At 35.1% G+C, this 23290-nt stretch overlaps 1 protein-coding gene across 5 annotated transcripts in view; it reads right to left on the bottom strand.

Annotated features, from left to right (window-relative positions):
- The window catches only part of LOC141404937 (putative sodium-coupled neutral amino acid transporter 11), a 228548-nt gene continuing 205258 nt past the window's right edge, over nucleotides 1–23290 (bottom strand). For all 5 annotated transcript variants that reach the window (XM_073988783.1, XM_073988785.1, XM_073988782.1 and 2 more), the window contains 3 exons: nucleotides 18665–18777; nucleotides 18365–18556; nucleotides 1–18308 (listed from right to left, as the gene is read on the bottom strand). In XM_073988783.1, coding sequence (XP_073844884.1) covers nucleotides 18063–18308; nucleotides 18365–18556; nucleotides 18665–18777 — 551 coding nt within the window. In that variant the 3' untranslated portion in view covers nucleotides 1–18062. The remainder of the gene's footprint in view (nucleotides 18309–18364; nucleotides 18557–18664; nucleotides 18778–23290) is intronic.

The following is a 23290-nucleotide window of genomic DNA, read 5'->3' as shown; positions in this document are numbered from 1 at the left end:
TTTTTGTTATATTCTTGCAATTTTTATTAATCATAAGTTTAATTAAATATTTTATTTGCTATATTATAGTTTGTTTTTTTTTTTCTTTGTTCTTTGGTTTTTGTTCCTTGTATTGTTGGTATTCTTTGGGTGTTTGGTTTTGTTTGTTTGTTGAGTGTAGTTTTTTCATTGGACTCATGGCATTTGTTGTACTTAATAATAACTATTTCATATACATATATTTTACTTTGCTATATAGTTTATATTTTATTATGTTATTAATAATTTGTCCAAATAAATTTCTTACAAATTTGTGTATAGTTGTTTGTGGTTTTGTTATTATTTTTTTAAGTTTTTGTAATTTATTTAATAAGTAAAGTAGTTTTGCATGTTTTTGTTGAAACAATTTCCCTAAATAGTATTTTCTTTTAGTTGTTTAGTTTGTTGGTAATTAGTTTTGTTTTGTAGTTTTATTGTAATTTGCTGTTTAGCGAATCCATAAATTATTTGTACGAAATTATAAAAAGTGTTGTAGAGTTAGAAATTATTTGTTGTAGTTTTGTAAAGTCTTTCAACCAATGATTGATTATCATATAAATTTTGAGCGCTTTCAAGTTTTTTTTAAATGTAGACTCGTAGAAATATTGTAGATTCTACAACAAATGACTGACCTTTTATAATTACCAGTTGTCCAATATTAATGGATTAAATACCTAGAATATAGCAGACATTGAATACAGTATCAAGCCAATTAATAGACGGATTATCATAATCAGTGTAAAAGACATTTATTCGAGACCAAATTACCACATAACACTTATGTGCAATTATATCGGTAGACAAATTTGTTCGAGGAATTCAATACCAACAAGCAAAAAAGGGTTAAGTTCGGCCATCCACCATGAAATAATATGGAATAATTAGTTTTCTTTCTGTTACGAAAGTCCACAATTTTAAGTGGAGAAGATTATTGATCACTATCTGAAATCGGACGGTACCGTTATATTAGGGTTATACCAACAAATGGACCTATATTCATAATTTTTGGTAGATATCGTGTTTTACCTCTAGGAATCCTACATCCCTGATATAGCTAATTCTGAAAATGTGGCTAAAAACGTCAAAGTACCAAATAGCCGGTACTGTCATATGGAGGCTACATCAAAATATAGACCTATGTCCACAATTTTTGGTTGATACGTTTTGCGACAACTAGGAACTCGAAATGTCAAATTATAGCTAATTCGGTGAAAAATGTAGTAAGAACGTCAGAATACCTGAAATCTGGCGCTACCATTATATGGGGGCAATATCAAATAATAGACCGATATAGCCCAGCTTCACACTCGACCTTCCGCTATAAAGACATATAAGCAGCATATGAACGGTCCACGTGAAAAAGGGAATACCGAACATCAGAAAGATAGGGCAAGTGAACGTTGCCAGCTGGAATCGTTTGCGGCGTTTGTACTTTACAGTTGTACTGCCTGCTCAACTACATCACTGCGATAACACAAGCAGGTGCTGCATCGACAACATCTAGTTGTGCGGATGCACCGGTAACATTTTAATTTCCTCTCCAGTGGTTTCATGAGTAGGCATTCTGTTGCAGTTCTCAGGACGGCCTTCTCACAACTTTGAATATTCCTTCACTGCCTAGATTACCACAGACCGCCCTATTGTTTTGTAATAGGTCAACAAGGTTTATTTGTAAGCACCCAAGTGCTGCAGGCCAGCGACTTGAGGATATCGTCCCTACTTCTTATGGTTGTTGCTAGCGCGGACGGCTTAAACATTTTATTAAACGTTGCATCCAATATAATAGAGTAGTTAGTGGTCGGAATCAGGAGACCATCGACCAATATATTCAGGTGGAGCCTCATTTCAACCGTCCAGGTGATGAACAATACCGCTGTGGATTTAGCGGCGGATATTTTCATACTCCCCAAGTGTAAGAACTGCACTAAGTCAGCTATGTAGATACTTAACCTATCACATATGTCACCGACGATAGAACCCGAAGCCAATAACGTACAATCATCCGCATACATAACAATCATCCGCACACCCTTGTCGAGGCTTTGGAATTTCCGAAAGACAAAGGTTAAAAGTTCCGCCTTGGGGAACTCCCTGCTTCACTATACGGGTCTTTAACTTATTATATCTGATTTCCACAACTGGCCGGATTTCACTCATACAGGTGATCACAATGTGCAACAGTTTTCGGGCCATGGTAGGGGTTGTGAGGATTTCCAAGTGGAGGAAATAGTATACGGTCAGTAGATGAAAACTCCCAAAAGGATATTGGGGTTTCATTCCGAAGTCGGTTAGAGCCCCTCTGGCAATGGGTCCCCAATAATATATTAGAGACTCTTGGATTACACAAAAAAAAATATCAATTTTCGGGCGATAAAAAATTTTCATATTGACGAAATTCGATAAAATTATTTGATTACAAAGTAAAAATACAACTGATAAAATATTTCACATATTGATTAAAATATTTATCGTTTTTTGTTATATCGAACTGATAAAATATTTCACATATTGACAAAAAATATGTATCAAAATATTCCAAAGTTTGTATCAGCATTCAGTGGGTGTTAGAATACCTACTAATACACATAAGGGTTATAACTTTTTTGTAATTTTTGCAAATATCAAAAATACCACCGCATTTACACGGCTACGCACGAAAAACTACTATGATATACGGTGTCATTTCTTCTCTATCGCGAAAAAAGTTTCCGCACCAAATGCATTGAAGTTCATTAATGCATTATTTAATTTTATTTGTTAAAATGACATATACGCTTTCTGTAATAACTTATTAATATTTTTAATCTAATTTAAGATCAATATCGAACCATTCTCGACCAATTTGGCTTTTGGGATTGTATTTAATAAAGAAACAACAAAATAATTGTAAATATGAACATTTTTTATCGATTGAAAAAAATACCTTCAAAAATTGTTTTCATCAAGAAAATATTTTGTTTTTATCAAGCACAATGTTGAATATTTGGATAAATATTTTTGTCAATATGTAAAATATTTTATCAGTTGTATTTCAAATAATTTTATCGAATTTTGTCAATATGAAAATTTTTTATCGCCGGAAAATCGATAAATTTTTTATTGAATCTTTGAATTTTTTATCAAATAGCTAAAATTTTTTTCTGTGAGCAAGCAGCTAGTATAGCTCCAATAATCCAGTATGCAGCATAGGCAAGAGGATCCTCAGAAGTGTACCGCTTCCCAACATCCATTACACCTCACCGATGTTGACATGTGGTGGGTGCGAATATGGAACAGATCCATGACCTGCGGTTCTTCTCTAAAGCTCGCAGCAGGTGTTCCGCTATATATTGCCGCTATCATAATGGAAAAATATACTAACACAAAACACATATTTGTTGAGATGATGGATGCCCGAATATGTCGCGAGTTCAATTAGACGCTGGCCAAAAATAGAAAGAGTTGACGTAGGTGGATGAATTTTGGTATTGTTGAATGGCAATGACGTTTTGGTATAGACCCCATATAACGGTACTTACCAATTTTCAATATTTGTAATTAAGGACGCGTAGTGAAATGTACACGCAGAGAAGAGATATTGTAGGAGCAATCATATTTTAGCAGCATAATAGGGTATTTTAAAAATCTGAAACTGTATATTGTTGTTTCAACCATATATTTTGTGTCAAGAACTATAATGACACAATATATATTGTTGGACCAAAAATATATTTTTTCAGATTTTTATAATACACAATATCTCTTCTCTGCGTGTAATAATCGGTTTTTCGATTAATCGATTTTGTAAAAGTGTTCCAAAAGTCGACTTTCGATTGTTCATTTACAACCGAAAACCAGTTATAATCGGACGATTATAGTTCGTTTCCAATAGTCAACTACGACTAATTGTCGACTACGATTAATGGTCAACTTCGACAAAGAACACATACCTCCCGGTTTTCGTTATTTTGAAGTTTTTAGCCACATTATCGAACCGAAGAAGAGGATATTTGGTATTTAGTCTTCGCCAGGGCAGCGGAATTTTCCTTCAGAGATTTGTTGGTATTGGTCCACATTTTGATATAGACCCCATGGAATGGTACCGCCCGATTTTCTATATTTAGAAAGTTTTTGTCAAATTATTCATCCAAAATGATGGAAATTCGGTGGGCTTATTGAATACATCAAATTTTTTTCTTCAAATATTAGAATTTTCTTTTCTTTTTCGACCGATAAATGGTCAAAAACAGCCCGTTTTGTGTTAAAAATCGAAATTTCAATTTTTACTGTTCATATTTTTTTTAATTGGTATTTTTAAAATTCCCTCGTTTAAAAACAAGATTATTAGTTACTAGAGGTCCGCAAAATGCCACTCGCTTTTAATGCATATTCGCGATTTCGTGCTTTTTTCATTGCTTGCTATTGCCATCTCTGATCAGTGCTATTGCTTGCTTTGCCTTTACTTTCATGAGTGTGGGCCAATTGCACACACACAACACACTACAAGAGCTCGTTGCCTTTTTTGCACGCTGCCTTCGAAAAAGCACGTTGCATTACAAAAAGCAGTAAATATTTCTGGTCAAATTTACATGTTAATAAACATAAAAAAATAATGTTGAGACAATAAAAACAATTACTAGTTTAGTTTATCCTATTATTAAAGAAACTCAAAGAAAAAGCGAAATTTGGCAAATGTATTCATTTATTCAAACAGAAGATGGTACGATACTGTGTGGTGGTATGCAGTATTGTGCATACTGCATTTGCGAATCGTGTGAGTACAAATGTAAAAGCAAGCAAGCATGCACTAAAGCCGTTAATAATTTTTTGGGGTGAATCTGCTTTTTGCACATTCATACTTTTTATATGCAAGGCACTGCACTATTCGCTTTTGGGAAAAGGCAATAGAGTGTGCCTTTTATATGCATTTTGCGGACCTCTGTTAGTTACTTAATAAGCTCATAAAAACGTATGATGATTGGTGCATTCGTTTTCGAGCTTAAATCTAGGGATAGGTAATGGAAAGCAATAATAGATTTGTCGACTTTTCGATTTTGGTCTGAAACTAAAAATGCGATTTTTTTGGTTTGGCGATTATTTCAGATGTCCTAAAACTCGACTTTCGACTTTTTCATAACCGCAGAAAGTCGATTATTCGTCGATTTTTGCGTTTTGTTTTGAAACCATAAAACCGCCAAAACTGAAAACCTGGCAACTGAAAGCTGGCAAAAAGTCGATGGCACTATCAATAATATCGATTTTTTTTTTAAAATTCAATATCGACAGATAGTTTTGTCTATCGATATTATCGGATTAAAAACCCCTACCCTAATATTCATTGAAATAAATAGTAATTTCGCGGCTTTTCAGATTTGTGGATGTGAGAAAATAAGTCCGTAGTCACACGTACACATTTTTTGGAAAAGTAAAATGATTTCATTGCATCTTTTGCATTGGTTCAAACGAAGTCGTGAAAGATCCGATCTTTTCATCAGTAATTGAACCCATTCCGTCGATCCAATAGAGATGAATTTTGTGTTTTTATTTATACACATTTTTATACCCTCAGCATTTATGCTAACGAGGGTATTTACACTTTCATACGGGGAAAATGTGCCTCATCGAAATAATGGTTTTAGACCCCAAGTATGTTTGGACGAAATGTGTTCCAGACAATTTGGAGTCGATTGAGCAATATCCATCCGTCCGTCTGTCTGGCTGGCTGGTGCGCACGATAACTCTCGAACGGATCAACCGATTCGGTCTAAAATTTGGATTCGTAATATTTTGTACAAACATAGTTTACGTTCGAAGATGGGTTATATTGGTCCACTCCTTCCGGTACCTCCCCCCCCCCCCAAAAGTTCAAAAATGTTCGGAAAATTTGTACGTACGATAACTCTTGAAGGAAGTAACCGATTTGGTCCATACTTTGCAAATCGTGAAATGTCTACCAGACTTAGATGAGGTTCCAATATGGACTCAATTGATCCACTCCTTCGGGTACCTCCCACACAAAATTTCGGATAAGTTCAGTTTAGGATCTGCTCTTCCTGAGAAAATTGCCTGAAAGTTGCACAAAACCCCTATGACACCGTGTGAGGTGGTTGGAGCGCAAGATAACTCTCGAATGGATCTGCCGGTTGGGTATAAAATTTAGCTTTAGAAATATTTTGTCCAAACATAGTTTATGTTCGAAGATAAGCCATATCGGTCCACTCCTTCAGGTACCTCCCCCCCCCAAAATTTCAAACATTTTCGGAAAAATTTTCGGTAACTTTTAAAGGGAGTGGCCGAATTGGTCCATACTTTACACATCCTAATATATCTACCAGATATAGATCAGGTTCAAATATGGACTATATTTGTCCACTTCATCCAGTACCTCCCAAACAAAATTTCGGATAAGTTCACTTTAAGACCTGCTATCGAATCACTTCGATTTTTGTTGAAGCAACTTGCATTCGCTGCCTCAATTACGATGGTAAAAGGGTTTTCAGGGGCAAATCCACACTTCTTGAGAAAACAGCCGAAGGGTGTTAGAACCCCCTATGGAACCATATGTAGTGGCTGGAGATCCACTTCCATAATGGTCAATGTCGATCCTTCCCTTTAAGTATTTCCTGCGCAAAACTTTTGCTCTTTAAACCTAATCAACATTTTTGTCGGTTCATACGCCCAAAATTTTTAAACCCCTCTAAATACATACGTTTTTTTGGGAAAAATTTGTTTCAATATACACAGGCTGAGGGTATATCAATATATGGGGAATTCCAAGTGAAATCGGACAGTTCGGAGAAAAGTAATTTTTGATTTCAATTGTTTTTGGTTCAATTAATGCTCCTAGCCAACAGAACATTTTAGTATATTTTAAAATTTTTTTTTGACCAACGGTACAGAGATATCGCCTACTGAAATTATCGCATTTTTAAAGAACTATGTTCAAATAAATACTCATAACTTCTTTAATATTGGTCCAAATGGGACCATCTTTTTTTTGATTTGTTTGTTTTTTTATCAGCTATCGAAAGAAATATCTAAAAGAAAAGTGCACAGTGGGCTTTAATGCAATTTTCGGGATTTAATATTTAAAATCAATTTTTAAACATGATTGCACCCTTCGATTTTTTCAAAAAAAATTTATGTTAAACTACGTTCAATTACAAAAATTTTAAGCCCTATGTGGTAATGGGATTCGGACAATCACTATTTTTTCTGAATTTTTTAAAATTTGTCAATACAATTTTTCCTTAATACCTTTGTCCAAAATTTGTATTTCCTGTATTTTTGAAGATAAAAGTACATATTTATCATTATATATTATATATTTATCATAAAAAATAGAAAAAAAATCCACAGTGGACTTTAATGGAATTTTCGCTGATGCATTTTCAAAATCGAAAAATGACGCAGTTTTTAAGATGTTTGAGATAAATTCATAAATATAAAATCAAAACAGATATTTATAAATGAAATTTTTAATTTTTTTAATAAAATAATAAATTTTGGACAAAGGTATAAAGGAAAAATTGTATTGACAAATTTTAAAAAATTCAGAAAAAATAGTGATTGTCCGAATCCCATTACCACATAGGGCTTAAAATTTTTGTAATTGATTGTAGTTTAACATAATTTTTTTTTGAAAAAATCGAAGGGTGCAATCATGTTTAAAAATTGATTTTAAATATTAAATCCCGAAAAATGCATTGAAGCCCACTGTGCATTTTTCTTTTAAATATTTCTTTCGATAGCTGATAAAAAAACAAACAAATCAAAAAAAAGATGGTCCCATTTGGACCAATATGAAAGAAGTTATGAGTATTTCTTTGCATGTAGTTTTTACAGAATTTGACTTTTTCAAGGCGCGATATCTCTGGAACCGTTAGTCAAAAAAAATTTGAAAATATACTAAAATGTTTTGTTAATCAGCAGCATCGCCACAGCAAAAAATAAAGGAAATCAAAAACCTCATCTTGAAAAAGTGTCCGATTTCACTCAGAAATCCCCATATATACAATTAATTATTTATGATAGGCTGGATGTTGTCGGAAACTCGAAATCACAACCAACGTTGTTAAAACTCTCGTCGTAATGATAATGTCATCACAAAGGGTTGGTGAAAATGACATGCCAAAGCATTGGTGGAATTGACATGCCAAAGCATTGGTGAAACTGACATGTCAAAGCATTGGTGTAAATGACATGATTTGGATCCAAAAATGAATAGCATCTTTTGGGGTCCACGCTCATATAAAATTCATCGATGAAAATGCTAAAAAGATGGCATGCCAGATCACTTGCACCCATGATTGAATGGCATCTTTGGCATCGAACATTTTGCTGGGTATTTTTGTGTATTTTTCTCCTTTATATTTCTGTGAACTACTTGTGCCAAATGTTAACAAAAGCAGAGACATTTCCGCCATTTTCATTTCCAAATTAATGGTGATGAAAAATAAACAATAATATCGATAGTAATCGATTTTTTGAAATTAAATATCGAAAATATCTAATGTTGGGAATTGACAGTTCTAATCTATTGGCTAACTTGAAAATTAATCACAATATAATCGATTATACGATTTTCCCTCCAGACAAAAGTCGACTACGATTTTTAGGCTTTTAACTGCAAAAACTCGATTAATCGATTTATCGAAAGACGACTTACATATCGTCACCATAAATGCCCGAAGAAGTAATCCACAAAACCAAAACTTTGCAGTAGAAGAAAAAACGTTATAAAATTGAAAAATGTTTTACGGAATATTAATCCTATGAAGGCGAGTATATGGGATATTATCAATCATATACGAAGGGTAATAAGTAATGAAACCAAAACCGCTAAATTGCTTAGTTTTGAAATCCTCCATTACAACAAAATCTGCAATATTATCCCATTTTCTGAAATGGCATTTCTTGAATAGGATCGTTGTATTTGAACGTAGAAGCTTGAAATTTTGCCAGAGCATGTATTTTAGCTTTATGTGTAAGATTACGTAAAAAACTAATTTCGGTTTTTATGTCGGTTACGTCGACGATATATCCCTACTTTAGTCCATACCGCTAAACGCTTTGCTAAAAAGGGGGAAACCCTTTAATGACCCTGTAGGAAGTCTGGGGTGAAGTGTCAACATGATACCACTTTGTCTACTACTATGGTGGCTTCGTAAACATGTTCTCTTCATTTACTACTGACATACTAGTTCCAATATCACTATGGACTTTCTAATGGCACGCTCATACAAAATGTCTATAAGAAATTACATGAGTTGTCTACAATTTGTCAGTAGTACTGTTGACAATGTCAGTAGTAAATCAGTATAAATTTACTATTGACATCTTACTGGGAAGATGGTCACTGATAACATATTCTTCTGCAAGCCTCTGTAACTGGCACCTTTATACATTTGAAGTACTCACAACTTAATCAGCAACAAATATCGACATACAATTTTACAATTTGCTTCACAAAATTGATGAACTAAGAACTACAGGTCTGGGTAACTGTAAACACCATATTATATCACTATTTGCTTTCAAACAAATGTGAAGTGAAGTTTATTTCATCCAATGTTACCTAAAAATCAGTTTTATAACAACCGTTACTTAAAATATTCAAATATTTGAAGATAATAAATTGTACTAATTTTGGGTAAATATCGAGAAAAATGCACATTGTCAGAAAGTACCGGATTTGAAACCTCATATAGACAAAACTACTTGACGTATCAATGACAAAATTAAAAATTCTTCTAATTTGAATGTGTTCTATCTATTCCCATCAATATATTTGTGCTCCGAGGTACTTGGTTTTGCCATTTTTGGGCGCTGTCGTGCAACTGTGCGGCCCCTTATCTCCGAGTCAATCCGGTGCATATTACCGGCCGCCTTGGGCCGGTCATAAGTCAGATGTGTTGTAGAACATACAGTATTTTAAAATTCCGAATGTCTATTTTGTATTAAAGATTTTGTTGATATGTACGATTTAAGCTCAGTTTACATAAAATATATTTCGATAGACAATTTAAAGATTGTTTGTGTTGTTTCCCAATTAATTAAGAGTAAGTGTTGTAAATGTTATAAAAATTGCTAATATTCTTTATAATATTTGGCTTTAAGGTAGATATTCTACTATACTAAAATAAAATAAATGTATCAGCTATAATATAATTAATACAGATTACAAATAAAAACAAAAACTATTTAACAAATCAAGTGGCCCACATTTTTTGGTTAGCAATTTCTTGTGTGTGGTTATGTTGAAAAAATATAATATTGATACAGTGGTCCTCCTTGCTAGTTATTTTTTCACTTTTAGAAAACATAACATTTCCCAATTTTCTTCTACTTCAATAATGCCATACTAAATTGTGTGATATAAAGCTTTATGCGCCTTAGTTATTTGCCATCTCTAACTGTTCTCTTTTAAAATTAGGATCTGTTGTTTACATCAAATTATCCATGTCCTTCATGCGTATATTAGGAGGTTTGTTTCTTGTCTGCATAGTTATTTATTTGCCTTAGCTTTCATAAATAATGGTGGTATGAAGTTTTGCAAAAGTTATTTTGTAAATATTTAATAAAGTTTGCCAGTTATCGATTTGATTTTTGTTTGATTAAATTTACATTTATTAAAAGAAAAGGGACTGCAATTGTTGTTGTTTTTTTCTCCCTCTCCTTTTAAATATATTTTACAAATATTGTGTTGTTGTTGAGTTTTTGGTCATTTTGTTTGTTTGTGTTTTCATTTGGTGAAGTTTAGTTTGTACAATGTCTGATTTATGTTATCTATATATTTTTGTCTGTATGTTTATTGTAAATTTACATAATTTGTTTTAATATTATGCCAAGAAATTTTGTATAAATTTCATTTATTACAATGAGAGAAGAAAATGTTAAGGATAATATAAATGTCCATGTGTGTGTGTATTTATAATCAATTTCTTTTGATATTTGCTTTTACATATTGATTTATTAACTAATATGTATTACAATTTTTTATGAAGAATTCGTATTTGATATTCGTTGCTAAATAATATAGTAAGGTAATAAATGTTTCTTTTTGTATAGAAAAATATTTCCCTTTTATATAATAGACTAAATTTAACAGAGTTGTTGACAATAATTCAAAGAATAATATGTTTGGTAAAAATTGTATTAGAAAAAAGTGAGAAGTTGAAAAATTGAAAAGAGTTTCATAAACTTCATAGATTTTAATTTCAAAAATTGGTATGAGAGAATATGCTCCTTAGGAGATATTAATGGAAATAGTTTTGTTTAAAACACCAAACTCTTTTTGGTGGATTTTTTTCATCTGAAGGAGAACATTTTAGTCTAGTGTCTAATTACTATTCCTTTTTTTAGAAAAATATGATGGACTTCCATGAGATTCTCTTTTTTGTTTTGCGGTGCCAACTCTAGCTCGAAAACTAATTAACCGATAATCCTATAGTTTTGTGGGCCAGTAAAAACCTTCTGACCTAGAGTTGGGCAATCTCGATCCGGATCACTATCTCGTTCAATGGACACCGGTAATTTCTTTGAAAAAACTGCGTATACTTAATTTCACACGTTGGTTTTTATGATGTTACTCATTCGTCTGTGAATGAGGACAGTGATCCGGTACGTTCAATTGAACGAGATTGCCCAACTCTAGTTTTTAACCTAAGAGTACTCAAGACAGTTTGGCATACGACCATGTGTTGGGTTGTTTACACTGGCTTGATTGAGACACCTCCAAAACATGATTTTTGAACGTTTTTACAGCATCTTCTGGCGATTGCTGTTATTTTGGGGTTCATACGCATAGTTCCATGATTCGTCACCGGGATCCATCTTATAAACGTTTTTTGAAGGGCCGCGATCGTATTTTTCGAAATTTCATGAACCGATCGACAAGGTAATCAATGAGAAAAATCCCATTTTTTCCACGATGACACTTTATCGACATACAAAGACTTAATTTGATCTATTTACTCTTGCCGTGGTTATCCACGTCGAGAGTTGCGAAAAATTATCGGGCGAAAATGTTTACAAGTAAATTCCATTTTTTTTTTTTTGTAAAGCGATTTTTTCATGAGGCACTGCCCTGAGTACGCTTGGGCTAAAAACTGTCAAACTTCCCAAAAATGTCAAATGACGCCTGGCGACACTGCGTGTTGCCTAGGCCAGAAGTTGTTTTATTGACCCTCCTAACAAAATAAGGATCTAGTCCTTCACCGATCGACTTTTTTAATATTTTTTAAAAATAGTAGATTTAACTGAAATTGTTGAACAAAAAAATAAAAATTTCAATTTTTTGCAAAAAAAAAAAAAAGCTGATAGTCTGGTCGTAAATCCACGACTAATGTGTGTTGACTAATATGGTTGAATCCTCGACTAAAAATGTAAAGATAGCGGGCTGCGCTGGTGTCGTGCTGTGATGCTCACAGAACCCATATTATTGATCGGCAACCGCGTAGCCATTCCTGACACTGGAGAGGAGTGAAGCCTCAAGAATCTTTACTACGGCGACAATAGGGGAATTGATCTGTACGATTCACCTTTCCTAGCAGCCTTGCCTGACTTCAGTAGCGGGACCACCCTGATTTAGCGTTTTGATGGCATTCCTAATAACATCCATTGTAAATTGTAGTGTTTGCTTCGCGGAAGGGAGATCCAATCCAACGTAGTACTCTCCTCTTCACCCTGTCACAGCCGACGTGCTCTACAAACTGTCGATTAAACATATCTTCGGATCAGTGAGCATAACGTCGGCAAACGTGACTGAGGTCCAATTTTCTTTCTTCCCAGGATTCGAGAGTGTCTTAATTTCCACACAATTTACAATTTACTTACACCGGCTCCAATGTTGCAACTGTTCAGAAGATTTGTTCTTCTTGTTCCGCTTCTGTTCACCGACTAGTGTCAGGTCCCTGACTCACGCTCATGTACTACTCCCGTCAGCCTCCGCTGGGAAATTTGGCCTCACTTCGGGTATTCAAGTAGTAGGTATATAGTGAGTGATTGCAGCAGTTATTATGTCTCGGAACGTCCTCTCTGCTACCCGAATATCAGAATGGTTCGGCAGTTCTCTGGACCTGTAATTGGTGAACTCTCTGAAAGTGGGCCAATTAGCATTTTCAAGATTGATGAAATTGCGGCGTTCAGAGGTGATGAAATTGAACGGTCTACCGACGGAGACAATTATGGAGAGATGGTCTGACACGATAATTTGATCTGACAAAATGTGAAACTCTTCGCTAATTATGGTAGGGACGTCTGTGCACAACGTAGAGCTTTCAATCTGCTCAGCCAGTACTATACCACGCTGGTCGTTTCCGAGGACCGAATGCATTATTACATGGTGAGCATTAAAGTCCCCAAGACCAGACTAGAAGGTCATAAGGCTTGCAAAAGCGAGCTAATGTTGGACCTATAACTTGGAGTACAGCTATATATCGGCGGTATTTATATGCATATCAATATCATTTTTCCAAACTGTTGGTATTCAATAGTAGCGAAGACGACGAATATGCCACAGAACTAATTCCTGAAGATGGTATTGAATTTATGCCGCCCAGCCATGATAAGGTAATGCCAGCAATAAACCGGCTAAAGAATAATAAGGCAGCAGAAGACGATGGCTTACCAGCCGAGCTGTTCAAAACCGGAGGCGACACTCTGATAAGGTGTATGCATCAGCTAGTTAGCACCATATGGCAGGAATATTGGAACGATTGGACGTTTGGAAGCTGAGTACCCTGTGTCCCGTCCACAAGAAAGGAGATGAGACTGTATGCTCTAACTATAGGGCCATAAGTCTTCTCCCTATTGCCTACAAGATAGTGCCAGGGATATTATGTGAATGACTAAATCCTATGGTCAGGGACATAATTGGACCTGGCAATTCCACCATTGACCAGATATTTACCCAGCGGCAAATCCAGGAGAAGAACCAAGAGATGCACCCTTAGACTGTCCCCTGCGCCACATGGTATTCCAGGCCATGTCTGAATTTGGTATCACCGTAAAGCTCATTCGGTTTTGTTAGATGACTTTAACTGATACTAGGTCCTAAAATAGAAAAGAACCTCTCCGAACAGTACAGTACTAAAAGAGGTTTCACACAAGGATACAGCCTTCCGTGTGATCTGTTCAATATCCCGCTGGAAAAGGTTATACGAGATGCAAATGTCAAAAGAAATGGTACAATCTACAGCAGCAGGCACATATTACTTGCTTATGCTGATGACATTGACATCATGGGACGATCAGCAAAGAAAGTAAATGATACCTTTAATAAGGTCGAAGGAGAATCAGAAAAAGTTGGTCTGGCTGTAAAAGGCGAAAAGACAGAGTTCATGGTGCCGACGCGCAATGCGTCTATAGAGCTCGGAGCCCGCTAAAAAGGAGAACAATTCTTCGAAATATCTACGGAGCAATCTGCGTTGACGGTGAATATCGACGTCGTATTAACCACGAGCTGGATCTGCTATACAACGAGATCAGTATAGATAAACGTTTCGAGATGCAACGATTGCGTTCGCTAGACCATATCACAAAAATGAGCTATGATGAGCCCGCTAAAAAGGAGTATAAATATGGGCCAAATGCAGTGCACGCAGAATTGGCAAGCCAAGGTTTCGATGGAGCAAACAAGTGGATGACGAGATGAAAAGGCGCGGTATTCCACAAAGCGAAGCAACAAACAGAGAGAATTGGAGATCTTTTCTTAGTTCGGTGTATGGAACAAATGTTTTGTAATGAGCCAGCTAAGTAAGTTAGTAAGTAAGTATGTATACTGTCAGCAACTCTACCTCGAAAGCTCCACACCTGACTGCTGTCCCATACATTCCATATACGGTATTGAACCGACAGGTGCAATAGGAAAGCTCATCCACCACCTCTACGACTGTTGTGATCCTTCCTCAGTACGTTGTAACCATCACAACGCTGTAAGATGCAGTTTTTGTTGAGATTGGTTTCCTGCACCACCCCGACCATATTATTCTTCCAACTCCTATAACCCACTATTGTACGGAGAAAAAAAGTCAACTAGACCATATGCCTAGTATCGGGTGTACAGATTTTGACTTGAAGCTTTTTACCCAAGTTTTTGGGTATTTTGGCATATACAGCCTAACCGATCGATATGTTCCATCTTGAAACTTGACATGCCCCAAACAAAAGACCCATCTTTCCAAAATTTCAGCGTCCTATCTCAATTTTTGTGGATGCTAGAGTGATTACCACAGACGGACGGAAGGCATAACAAACCATACCAAACCAACCATTTTTTAACTGACTTCAGTATCAGTATCTTCTAAGCAGCAAAGAGAACGAGGAATAGCATGCGTGCGTTTTTTTTTTGTCCATTTGTTCCATATCCAGACTTATGATACAAATGTAAAATATTCACGGTGCGACTTAACTAATTTTAAATGGAAGGTTTTGGAGATTCTGAAACTGGAATGCTCATGGATGAGAAACATCAAGAAACAAAAAAAACAATCGCCGGAGGGATTTTCAAATAAATCGCGATTTAAGTTCACATTTTTAGGGGTTCTTTAGGTTTTCACGATTTTGCTTGGAAACCGCGAATCCTATGTAAATAGGCCTAAGGGAAATGTTGTAGCTGTGAAAATTCTGCACAAGATTGACCTTTGTGATATTTCGTAAGTTTTACTGTTTTTGAGATATAGAAGTTCAAATTGAGACAATGCACTGACTGTATCGCCTTATAAAACAATGTTCAAATCGCCCCACCCTAGTAGTCCGGTCAAAATAGTTATTGAAATAGCAAAAATTCCCACAGAGCTGAATTTTGGTGGAGAGCTAGAGTTTGCCATTAGAAGCAATGTCCTAGAAGTCTCCATCGATCCCATGTGTGCAAAAAAAATTATTCGGGGTCAAAAGTCAAATTTTAAGGGTTTTTAGGTTTTCGGATTTATTTTTTGAAAACGGTTGATCTAATCAAAAAGTGACTAAAGTAAATATTGTAGACAGACAAATTATCTACAAGTTTGTCCTTTATAATTTTGTTCCTAGAAGAAACCATTCTTGAGATATAGCTGTTCTAAAAAACACATGATTTTTATGCACTTATAAGGGAAATATGCACATATTCAGACGAACAGGCTAAAAAGAGCGAAGTAATCGGGTCTGTCCCCAAAAAATATATATTTTCTTGAAGAGCGAAATTATAGCTATCTTCTAAAAAAATGCCAACAAAATCGGAGTGTGTTTAGTAGAGTTATTCAATGTTAGAGTCATTTTATGCAAAAATATCCCATTTAACCCACATGCATAATCAGCCCAACGGGAACGACCCCAACGAAAACTCTCCGATTTTTTTCAAGTTTTGTTCGAAGATAGGGATTGTTGCGCTGATTACGGAAATGTATAATTTTCAACGGTTGCGGATCCGGTTCGCCGGTTATTCGACCTGAAAAGCCAAATTTAAAAACCGGGTTAGACCCGGTTCTACTGAACCGATAACTGCAAAGTGGATATCGTTTGAAAGCTTACGGAAGTATCTAACACATAGTGTCGTTACTTTAACCGGTTCACCTCACAATGTACTTACACGGCTAATTTTTTATTTGACCTTTAGATCGCGATATCTCGAAAATGGTAAGTCTTTTTTAAGAATCATAAAGGCCACTCTTGTAGACAATTATTGAATCTACAACTTTTACTTTAGCCGGCTTTTGCTAAGTCTTACCGTTTTTGAGAAAAATTAAAAAAAAACTGATTAATGCCTCCAAAAATGACCTTTTACCCCGAATAACTTGTTTTGCACACATGGGATCGATGGGGACTTTTAGGACAACCCTAGCTCTCCACCAAAATTCAGCTTTGTGGGAATTTTTGCTATTTCCCCCTTATACGCATGTCTATTTTGACCGGACTATAGGTGTTGTTGTATGTTCGTTCTTCTGCTCACTCTAGGGCAGAATTCGGCACCTCATTACTCGCGAGCAAGCAAAGAGAGCTTTTCTCTCCACTCACTAATTGAAAAGCCATGCACTGACAACAGTGTTTGCTGCAGTTAGATGAGTAGGCTTGGGAGGGCAGATGTCTTGCACGGTGTGATCGATATTTGCCCAATAAAAATTTAGGCGACTGCAATATCCTAAGCGAGCAACTGCGTCTGTGTGAATGCTATTTAAACCTGCTAAATATGCCTGTTGATCTCGGGGTTCTCTTTCGTATCGTTGGGCCTCTTTCTCTAGAGCGTGGATATCCTTCTTGATGTACTTGGGTGTGTCGCGCCTACCCACCAAATGGTGATTGGGATAGCTCTGACGGCAACACCCGAGCAAATACTGCAACAAAAACATCTCAGTGTGTTGCTGTATTGGAAGAATCTTTGCCTCGTCGTGTAGATGGTCCACTGAAGACATGAGGAGGCACCTTGTTGCTGTTCTCAGGGCGGCATTCTGACAAGTTTCCAACCTTCCCCATTACGTATCACACTGGCCCACACAAGTTCACAAAGTCCCTTCCATTGTCCTCTATCTCTTGGATGGGTGGATGATATTGTCACCAGCAGGTTCGCCGCTTGAGTAATTACTGCAAACTTTGCAAACCCATTAACCTTTTGTTTTGGCGATATCAAGCAGTTAAAACACAAAAGTTTATTTAATCGTGCTACAGGAAATAATTTTGAGAAAATAAGTCGAAAGTCATCACCCTAGTGTATATAGTGAGGCATAATAAACATATTACTTTAATAATTTTGTCAACAACTCTGATCAAATTTAACATGTTAAAATATACTCTTTCCAATGTAAATATATTTCTCTGACTTTGTCTCTCTTACGAACTATACCTTTTTCTTGTTGTTTGATAGAATTGCTATTAAATTTGATTTGTGGATATTTATGGGTCATTTACTTAAAAATATAACACTTCTTTAAATGTGGATGTATTAGTTTCATTGCCGATTTCTTTTGGTATTGCAGTTATAACAAGTTGCTAATAAATGTATGAGATACTATGTACTAACAATAATAATACTCTTTCTTTGTTTTGGTTGGTTGGTTGGGGGGTTATGTTTTTTTTTTCATTTCGCACTAACTCTAATTTGCTATAGTAGCATTATCACTTAATGTCGTCTGCTTGCAATAGCCCATCACTATGTCGGCACGGCAGTCTTCACTAAGACTTGGCAGCAGTACCGCAGCACCCAAAATAGTAACTAGAGCACCAAAAATCACCAGTCCCAAAGCGGGTAACTTTTCGCGGCTTGTCAGTGGGTTTGGATCGAGTTGTATAAAAGCCAAACCGGGTAAAATATAAGCCAAGGGTATGGCTGCCAAAAGGCCCTGGGTGGAAGAGAAAATTGTACTTTCTTATAAATAACAAATTCAAAATATTTTACATTCAATTCCAACACAGATCCCAAACATTCCGTCATCGGTGAGATGACAAAAGCACTAAAGACAATGGCCAGTGTAATGTTACGCGAATATTCATCTGTTTCAGCTCCCTTTTCACGTTTGGGATCCTTTTCCGTTGTCAATTCACTGATCGGCTCTTTTAGTACAAATCTGTGGACCATGGCTCGGACGATCTATAAATTGTAGAAAATTAGTAAAACGCAATCAATGTGTTCTTTAATTCAAAAATATGTGATTGTAACAAATGTTAATGTTTTAGTTTTTTAATTGTTCAATTATACCTCTCTTGAGACAAAACATTCAATAGGAAAAGTTAATAATATCGATATAGAGAAGAGTACACGTGAGAAATTCATCAGGTCATCATTCCAGCAGTAGTTTTCAAGTAAATCACCTTGAAACGATTAAATTAAATTTTCATTTTTCGATTACATTGCAATAATTACAAACTTTACTAACACACAATTACAACATTTATGTCGTGTTATCTTTGTACATTTTAAGTGCATTGTTGTGGTGGAGAGAAAAAGGAAGGAGTGCGTGTTTGAATCACAAGCAAGAGTAGATTGCAAAAAAATGTATGTGCTATAGAGAAAGTGTTACAGACACAATAGAGGTTAATGTGATATCAGTAAAGATTTATGAAAAAGTATAAATGTTTTTATTTCTAAAATAATATATTGCATTGAAATTTTTAAGACACTTATACATATAAAACTTCATATCAATTATACGTTTTTTTCTATGTTGAATTTTAAAATTTTCAATATTTACGTCACTTGTTCAAATATTTGAAAATTACTACGAAATTGTCATATTTACTATTTCATATTTAACATCAGCTCACCTTAAAGCTATAAATCGTATATGACCACTAAAAACAATATTCAAGTTTAAGTGATAAGAACCACAATAATGTGCTGTGGGAAACCTCGAATTATTCACACACAAATATCAAAACAATATGAAATGTTGAGGTTTTAACTGATAAGAGAGCTCGCATTAAAAAGAAAATTAATGATCACATATGTACATATGTATATACGAGAACATACATAATGCTATAATGCTATTATTTACAAATACACAATTTAAGGTTATGGAGTGAAACTGAAAAGAGGAAATTAGTTAAATAAATTACATTACATTACAATTAGTTAATTAAAAGTCCCTCACCACGGTGCCCTTCTGACCTTACAGTATGAGTTTTAACGTTTCTCTGCCAGACATAGACTTTATAGCTATCAAAGAAGAAGGTGGTGCGTTGGTTATTTTTATGATTTTCAATTCTAGCAATGAATTAACCCATAGAGCAGGAAAGAAATCTCATTTTAAAATTTTTGAGATATAGAAGTTCAAATTGGGGCATTGTACTAACTCCATTATCTGCTTATAAAATAATGTCATGACTGCAATATCCCAATTTAAACTTATATATCTCAAAAATTACACAACCCAGGAAAAAATTACAAAAGCCAATCTTGTAGAGAATATTCACAGCTATAAGAATTTCTCTAGTGCCAGTATGATATGACTTGCCGTTTTGAAGCACAATTGTGAAAACCTGAAAATGTGGGCTGAACCTCTCAAAAATGGTAAAACCGAGGGCAAACCATAAATGTCAATCGTGTAGAGAAATTTCATATCTACACAATTTTTTAAACCCTCAGCACTTATGCTATCGAGGGTATATATGTACACTTTCATACGGCCAAAATGTGCCTCATGACATCACTAAAGAAAAGCCATAGAAGCAATAGCCACAAATTTTTATACCCTCAGCCTTTAAGCTGATGAGGGCATATGGTAAATTTCAAATTTCCTTTACAATGCCATAGAAAAAAAATTAAAATTTTTTTTGGCGAGCACATCCGCCATTTTTGATACATGGGTTACGAACACAATCGTGGTTTCTAATCTCTTCGCGTTCACAAAATTGGATGCTGCACTCAAAAGTTATGGGGGGTTTTACTCTCTTATAAAGAAAAAATATTTACAAATTCCTATTGTGTTGTAATAAGAACATGTATATATGAATCGTTAACAGCATTTGATATTTATCCGTAGATGCTAAAATAGTTGCTAAATTTATTTTTATTTTCGCGAAAAATCAAAAAATATTGAAGAAATCTTGGAGTAAATTTTATTTATTCTAACTATTCTAACTAATCTCTAAAAAATAATTTAAAAATACGTACAGAATCTAGACATCGCGTAGAAAAATGTGAGACCAATATTATAAAGATCGCGTTTATAACTTGCATATTACAGCAACAACAAAGAACGGAAACTTATTGTTGGAAGTTATTTCAAAAATATACTTTTTGGTTAAATACGAAAAATTTGAAAAAAAAATTTTGGGAGTTATTCTATTATTTCGCTAAATTTCCATACAAATCCTGAAGTATTTTGCTTAAACTTCTACAAGAAAAGTAATTAGTCATCGTGAAAGTGTATTTGCTTTCTGTAATAAGCAATAGAAATAAGAAGTACAGAGTAATATTGAAATTACAATCAAAGAAAAAACATAGAAGTTAGAAATCGTATAATTCGCGAATCCATTTAAATCAGTTGCATGTGCTTTTCGAATACAGGGAGTCCATCTCTGTCAATATGCACGGATTTTCCCATGTTTCTTCATTCAGCGGCCAAAGTGTGCCATCTGTTGCTTCTTACTATTCAAAAAACCTTCAAGTGGGCAAAAATTACGCGATGTGTATATGATTATAAGGTGCATCCGATTTCAATGGCCGCCTATTAAAAATACGTCAATCTAAATTATTTTAGACAGATTCGTCAAGAACTGCGGATGCGCCACCACATTCTATTTTGGGATAAATAGGGATATTACTCCCGAATCTTTGTAATTTGTGACACACCTTTTTGGCAAATATTATAATCGCGTATAAAGGATTACATTTATATAAAAATAATCAAAGCAAATCGCGGTTCAATTCGCGGAATTGTCAAAATATATTTTTGCCGATTTTCCTACTTTCAAGGTATATACATATATACGGCATTTTAGTGGACGGATTCGAACGCGGAAGTGCTTATTAGATCCGGCACGTAAAAAAACTAAAATCACGAGGGGTTCAGGGGTACGTGTACGACAGTTGTAAATTTTAACGCCAAAAAATTGGTTTTTTCTGAAAATTTACGCACCAAATTTTCGCCTTTGCACTCCTATTACTAGGAAGCTGTACGGAGCACACTCATGAGATATACATCGAACGACGTGGGATCGCGAGTTCTACAATCCTATATACTAGTTTCGATTATTATCTAGTTGCACCCTCTAATTATAAGAAAAATTCGAAAAACACTGAAATCAAAACTTCAAAATGTAAGCATCGATTTTAGGGGGATGCAGTGTATATATCCAAAAGTCTTACACTAGAACCATGTTGCCCAAGGGGTATTCTTTAGTTCTCTTTTTGACCACAGGTTTGAGTTTTGCGTGGTTTGGCCAGAAATCAAGAAAGAACACAAAAAAAAATTGTTTACTTCAACACATTTTTCCCATTTTTTTATATTACCACCAACGCAGTTTCCACGAAAATTATTTGTTATGGTCTATATTATGAGATCGTGGCTAAAACACTTCAATTAATGTAAATATATTCATATTTTATAAAATATATTAACCGTTCGCGACTTATTAAATGGTGAACCTCAACTTCAACGATTGTAAAACTTTTTTGAATATTACCATATATATTATTGATCAGGTAAAATTATAAGTCGATATAACCATGTCCGTCAGTCCGTCCGTCTGTTGAAATCAAGATACAGCTCGCAATTTTTAAGATAGAGCTTTGTAATTTGGTATAGAAGTTTCTATTACTCCTAGGATGTTTGGTATTGCAAATGGGCTATATCGGTACACGTTTTGATATAGCCCCCATAGAACCGATTTTCAGTATTTTGAAAGTTTTAGCTTAATTATCACACCAAAATGGCTAAAACTTGGTACTTAATCTTCATTAGGGGTATAAAACTTTCCCCCAGAATTTTGCTGATATGTGTCCTTGCCTTCATATAGCCCCCATAAAGCGGTACCTCCCGATTTTCGGTATTCTAAAGGTTCTGGCCTCAATATTCTTTCGAAATGGCTGAAATTTGGTATTTAGTCTTCGTTGGGGGTACGAAACTTTCCCCCAGAAATTTGTTAGTACAGGTCCACGCCTTCATATCGCCCCCATAGAACGGTACCTCCTGATTTTCGATAGTTTGAAGGTTATGGCCACAATAATCCATTGAAATGCCTGAAACTTGGTATTTAGTCTTAGCTAGGCGTATAAAACTTTCTTCCAGAATTGTTTTTGATATGGGTCTATACCTTCATATAGCCCCCATAGAACGGTACCTCCCGATTTTCGGTATTTTGAAGGTTGTGGCCTCAATATTCCTTCGAAATGGCTGAAGTTTGGTATTTAGTCTTCGTTGGGGTACGAAATCTACCCCAGAAATTTGTCGGTACAGGTCTACGCCTTCATATAGCCCCCATAGAACGGTACCTCCCGATTTTCGGTATTTTGAAGATTATGGCCACAATAATCCACTGAACGGGACAACAAATTTGGTCCAAACTTTGGATCTCCTAATATTTTGTCCAACTTTATTTTAACTTCTAAAATGGTCCAAGTCTATGCTTCCTAGCATACTGGTTCAAATGTTATACGATTGGCCACTGAAATGACTAATGGGCGCAATATCTATCAAAAAAATATGACTCCCAACATAAGATCCATTTCTCCGCAACACTTTTGAAATTTAATCGAAATCCACATTTTTGTCGATAAGTTCACATGGGCTGAGGGTATATCTCTGTCGGTAAAGCCGACTGATACTTTATATATATATGTAACATTATTTCATATATCAAATCAATTGAAAGAGGTTTG

Source organism: Musca autumnalis, unplaced genomic scaffold (genome assembly GCF_047663935.1).
Source record: "Musca autumnalis isolate F117 unplaced genomic scaffold, ASM4766393v1 scaffold_5, whole genome shotgun sequence".
Classification (NCBI taxonomy): Eukaryota; Metazoa; Arthropoda; class Insecta; order Diptera; family Muscidae; genus Musca; species Musca autumnalis.
The sequence above is the reverse complement of the archived record's forward strand: the minus strand, read 5'-3'. Positions and strand labels throughout refer to the sequence as shown.